The sequence below is a fragment of the Ruditapes philippinarum genome, unplaced genomic scaffold (genome assembly GCF_026571515.1).
Source record: "Ruditapes philippinarum isolate M1 unplaced genomic scaffold, ASM2657151v2 ctg8174_1_1_1_1, whole genome shotgun sequence".
Classification (NCBI taxonomy): domain Eukaryota; kingdom Metazoa; phylum Mollusca; class Bivalvia; order Venerida; family Veneridae; genus Ruditapes; species Ruditapes philippinarum.
In genome coordinates, this window is record NW_026852745.1 from 65673 (window position 1) to 71161 (window position 5489).

The following is a 5489-nucleotide window of genomic DNA, read 5'->3' on the forward strand; positions in this document are numbered from 1 at the left end:
TTACGCGAGTTTTAACATATTTCATGTGGTCGATCAACCATACACACATTCCTGAATAACTTACTACACATTACCAATTCCTCAATCAAATAGTAACTAATCCCATATATTTTCTTAATAAGTGGTGGAAAAAAATGATAAAAGTTAGACTTGGGACATAGCCTGTTTTTTGTAATAGTTGAATCAAGCCCTGCACTCAGTGATGCTCGCATAATTTACAGAAATGGCCAAATAAAAAGACCAACAACACGTAATTGTATAGTTAATTTTAAATGGCACTATATTGCCAGGTTCTGCAAAACGGTAACTAAGATGGTGGTTTATGGACGACGCTACTTTCAGTTAGCTCTATTTAATTAAAAACAAGTCGAGATTTAAACGATCAAAGATTTATTTATGTTATAATTGTACAAAATTATTATCAGAATTCTTTTTATTGAAGGTGTATCATAACAATTACAGTTTAGATTAGAAAAATGAAATAAGTCTATTCATAAATCATATAAATGAAAATTGTGTCAGTCATTGTATAAGTTTTGAAAGTGGTCAAAACTCTTATGCTTAAAAGCGAACTGACCTGTCGGCCAGTTATCAAGACAAAAAAACAGTATAGTTAAGGACGAATTCTAAACTAATTGAATAAATTAAATCAAGTCGACCAATGAAAATGTAAATCTTAATCGAAAGAACCAATATTAAACCGAAAGACAAACAACAACACAGCAAATGCATAACAAAACATTTAGCAATGTCATTCATCAATGTAGTCCAACTCGACATGGCGTACCGTAGATCTTATACTTCATACCATGCCCTTTCTTGACGCTTCCGGCTGTCCCTCATTCGTCTCTCCTCCAGCTTATTCACTACTCACTGTTCATCTGACTTCAACCTCAGCTCTCTTCTGTCTTTCTACTCCATCTGGAAATATGGAGTGTTGCAAGGGTTCTGATACATAGGATTAACAACTCTCTCCGCCATGCACGCATGACGAATTATGCCTCTGTGTATCACAAGCTGAGGATAGTTTTCTTTCAGGCGACAGAGACGTACATTGCCCATATGTACTAGTGCCTGCTGGTACGTTGCTATGATATCCCATTGTAATTTTATGTTAAAGCTTAGATGATTGGCATGAAGCATCATTGTTTTGTGCTTTTTTTTACTTCTACATTCTTCGGAATACATCGTCAAGGTTTTTATGAACGTGTTAGACACTCTTTTCCTATATTTTGAGCAGTTTTTATAATTTATCCTTAACCTTTTTCATTTGTCAATGACCAGTGCCAATATATAGCCAAGTAAGATCAACTCGACCGAGACATTATGTCATCTTGATGTTGTATAATGATTGAATTGTTTAGTCCATTATATTTTACATTTAACTACAGTCAGTTTTATTCACACTTCTTTGCATTTCTATGGATTGAGGAGGCATATCATAATTAAAATTCACTAGTGTCAATTGGTTTTGACAGAAAGCTCAAACTAAAATCTTTGTATAAGTATTCATTTGCATTATGCAATAAAATTTATAAGCAGTGGTCCTCCTATATTTCGCAACGCAAATCATTGCCATCACAATTATTTAAATTTGCAGGAAAAAAAAAACAAATATAAATATGACTTTCATATGTCATTTCAAAATTGCAAACTGAAATCTGAGAATCCCGTTGGCCATTCTGAAATGAGTATAATAATATAAAGGAATTTTCTAAAACGTATAAACTTCCGAATTATAAATTAATCTGAAAGAGTATTGGAAACAAACTTTCTAGTGAATATTTGGATATTTGAGATCTGCGCAAGTTGTTATTTTAAGTGATGTGAAACTAGGATACTTGCAATTTACAACAAATAAAAACTTTTGTTTGAAATTGTGTTCAGTTTATGAATAAATTTGGTTTCCAAATTAGACAAAATTACGTTTGTTTTTTTTTTACAAAAAAGACAATTTGCGGGTAAAACAGTTGATTTTTTCGTAGAATGATAGGCTTCCATTTGAAAGTCACGTGTCGTTTCCTATGGTTGCATGAAGGTTGTGATTGGAATGCGGCCAATCAAATCACTATATAGAAGTTTTAATGTGATTTGACAACATTTTTTTCATAAGTAAATATCCTTTAGAAAAATATCATATTACAATGGTTAAAATTACTAAAGTAATATAAAGTTCAGCAAACATTTTTGCCTGTATTTTGATAATTTCTTAAATATAACCGGTGATCAAAAACTATAATCACAGACAGTATTATCCTTTCTCATTAAGTTCAATGATTCAAATAACTGACAATATCACTCGTAAGGCAGACACTAATTGATTGTTATAATTTACACTCGAAATATTCATACAAATTGATATGACACCAGAACAATTTCCTCACTTGACCAAAAAACTCCCTTATCAACTTGACACTGCAAACTTGGAAACTTCTCTCTCTGAAAACAGAACATGGTGATTTCATAAACATACAAACAAATCAAATAGCATAATACATAGATAGATTGACTAAATCGAAACGACTTGACAGTTATATTAAAATCATGCATTACTTATTTAAATGTCCATTCACATATTTGAAGACTAGTGTGTAGAACAAAACAGGTATGCGTAACTGCCACCAACTATCCTGTGGTTAATATTTGGACATGTTCTGATGAAATGAATTGAACATAAAGGCATAGAAAATAGCATTGCTTACGATTTGTTTCCAAAAAGTCTAGTTGCCCTTCAGTTTTCATGTTCGTTTTCAGATTTAGTGCACGAACTGTAAATTCTGCCTCACCAACTACCAGCTCATACACAAGAGAGGAACTATGTGGCCATCCAGAAGGTGGTGGTGGAATAGTTACTTTTCCAACCAGTTCGCAACCAAACTTTTCTTCAGTGTATTTTGGATCGTTTTCTTCTGATCTGTAGACATATGCAGATAGAGGCAACATTCGCATTGCCTCCCGAAGGATGTTAGTATTTTCCAATTTGTGATTATATGGCATGTCAAAATGGTCTCCAATCTTGAGAACACCACCTTTTGTTATCAGCTTAAAAAAGACATTCTTGCAAATCTTTTGTCCATTTCGAAGTACTTTTAAATCCAGTGGGTCTCTTCCATCATTGAACGGCCTTGAAATTGAAAATCCGTAAGTGTACCTTGCGATTCGCTCGGTGATTGTCTTTGGGTTGTGTCCAACAGTAACAGCTCCTTTCAGTACAGAAAGGGATGGATCTTGTGGAACGAGAACTGTTAAATTCGGAAATTTCTGCTTGATGACATCTTGGACATATACAGACTCTGAAAACCCACCTACCATTAGCAAATTGATCTTGTCTGTAAGCTTGTCTTTTTCTAGCACTTCATCAAGTAGCTTAAGTATGCCATCTTTTGCGTTTTCAAAGAACATTTCCATAATTACTTTTTCAAAGCATAATTTATCTGTAATCAATTTGAGTGATTGAAAGCCAGCCTTCTTAGAGAATTCTCTAATCTTATTTTTTACATTCTCCTCTTTCAGCTCCGATAGCACGCCATTCAATTGAGAAATCGGAAGTTTAATTTTGATATCATCAGATGATTTAAGGTTTAGTGTCCTTTTCTTTGTTTCAAAGTTCAACTGAATATCCATTAAATGATGGCGATATTTGTTTGAAAACAGACGAAAAACATCGGTTCCGAAAATCTCTTCCAGGAACTTCAAAAACTCCTGATCAACCATCATACCACCTAAAGCGTCTCCTCTGGCTCTTTGGATTTCTCTAAGATTTCTGCTCTTTAAAACTTCATGAACAGAAATATCAGCTGTCCCACCTACAAGATATACAGATGTTTCAACTTTTTTATCCTTATAAGAAAATGAGAAACATTAGGATATCTTTAATAATGCGAAAAAATAAAACTGCTTAAACAGTGAGACAGAAAACACGGTTAAATGATAAAAGTGAAATGTTCCATATCATTTTGTAATGTTTACGTATCTTTATTTGGTTGGAAAACGTACAAAGGATATTATTATAATAAATACCTCCTAAATCAGCCACTATGTATTGTGTGCCTTCTGGTAATTTTTCTGCCATATTGTCCCCATTTGCTAGTGTTACTTTGCACAAATGTTTGTCATTGCAATAAAGAGATGCAGCCTCTGGTTCCAAAATTAGTCTTACGTTCTCAGCCTTAAGTCCGGCCTTAATTAAAAAGATGATGATCTCAAACATTTTCAGATGATGAAAATCATTGTAAAAATACAATTGTATGCAAAAAATGCAACACAAAAATGTAGAAAATTAAAAATGAAAATACAATATTTGTTTAAGAAATTCAAAACGTCAACTAATTGCATAATCTTGAATATAAGAAAAACATAGTAAAAGCTTCGTGTTTGTTAAGATGACGATTCTGTTAACAATGTGTCTATGAATTTACCTCATTTGCTGCTTTTCTCATGAACTGTTTTGCAGACTCGGACCATATTGCGGGGACAGTTAACACCCAAAGAATATCACTATCTTCGTTAAATCCGGAATAAGTACTTTTTAACTGCTTATAAACTTTTTCTTTTATGTGCGTTATGACAACTGCAAAAACGTCGATAGCTGGCAGCTCTTTGCCTACCGCATCCGTTATGAGTGTATCCAATTTAAGATTCTGAAAACCATAGCTTAAAATTTACAGTACAAGACATCGTATATGATGCTAAAAATGAATCATTTTCAAATTAATTAATTCGTTATAAGTTTTCAGTAAAAAGTTGTTTTAAATAATGACGTTTATGCTTTATAAAGTAACTAGTGTTTACAATGAAGTCTAATTTTATAAGAAGATCCAGTATTTAGTTTAATAGTTTTCAATTCCGATCAGTTTTACGGTAAGCTCTATATTGAATTTTTAGGTAAAAATAAATAATAAATCGTTTAAACCTTTGTTTCATAAAGCTTCATTTTGAACCGCTCAAAAAAGTAATGTCCATCAGCATTTTTCGCATCTTCTTCCAATAGTTCTTTATACTTTTCTTCTGCTTCATATCCAAAAGCAACGAACCGCTTGTCTGGTGAAAGCAGTACACATGTAGGTGCTTTTTCTGTAGCTGTGCGCACATTTTCACCTGTCCATCTACTTGTTACTATTTTTGTCGAATCACTCTTAAACGAGTAAGCAAATCCTGTATACGTTGTTCCAAAGTCGATTGCAGCCACGACTAAATGGTTAGACCTAGACTGCTCTAATCGCTCAACGTCTGACCTAGAGCATGCCATACTTCTGTAAGAGAACGATTCGAATTTCTCCTGGTATAAGATAATGCAACGTGTAAAAATAACCAATAAATCCATTATGTTTACTCACTTAAACTGTGTAAATGAGACAAAAACAGTAAATTTATTACTTACTTGAAAAAAAGAAAATCGTACTTGTCCTTACTTTAAAACATTTCTTTTAGGCATGTATTCGCGAAAATTTACAATCTAATATATATAATATAATTTTTACATTACAAAG

The 5489-nt window shown here is 32.8% G+C and overlaps 1 protein-coding gene across 1 annotated transcript; it reads right to left on the reverse strand.

The window, feature by feature from the left end:
- Positions 1-381: 381 nt before the first annotated feature.
- On the reverse strand, positions 382-5262 carry LOC132723201 (heat shock 70 kDa protein 12A-like). Its single transcript, XM_060707880.1, has 5 exons — positions 4913-5262; positions 4419-4640; positions 4021-4180; positions 2703-3806; positions 382-2439 (listed from the first exon to the last, which is right to left on the reverse strand). The coding sequence occupies exons 1-5, from the start codon at positions 5246-5248 to the stop codon at positions 2405-2407; spliced, it is 1857 nt and encodes a 618-aa protein (XP_060563863.1). The 5' UTR covers positions 5249-5262; the 3' UTR covers positions 382-2404.
- Positions 5263-5489: the final 227 nt, after the last annotated feature.

Coding starts and splice junctions, on each gene's coding strand:
- LOC132723201 (XM_060707880.1), bottom strand. CDS start 5,248: ATGGCATGCTCTAGGTCAGACGTTGAGCGATTAGAGCAGTCTAGGTCT. Junction 4,181..4,418: donor TGAGAAAAGCAGCAAATGAG/GTAAATTCATAG, acceptor TTTTTAATTAAG/GCCGGACTTAAGGCTGAGAA. Junction 2,440..2,702: donor AGACTTTTTGGAAACAAATC/GTAAGCAATGCT, acceptor TTCTGTTTTCAG/AGAGAGAAGTTTCCAAGTTT.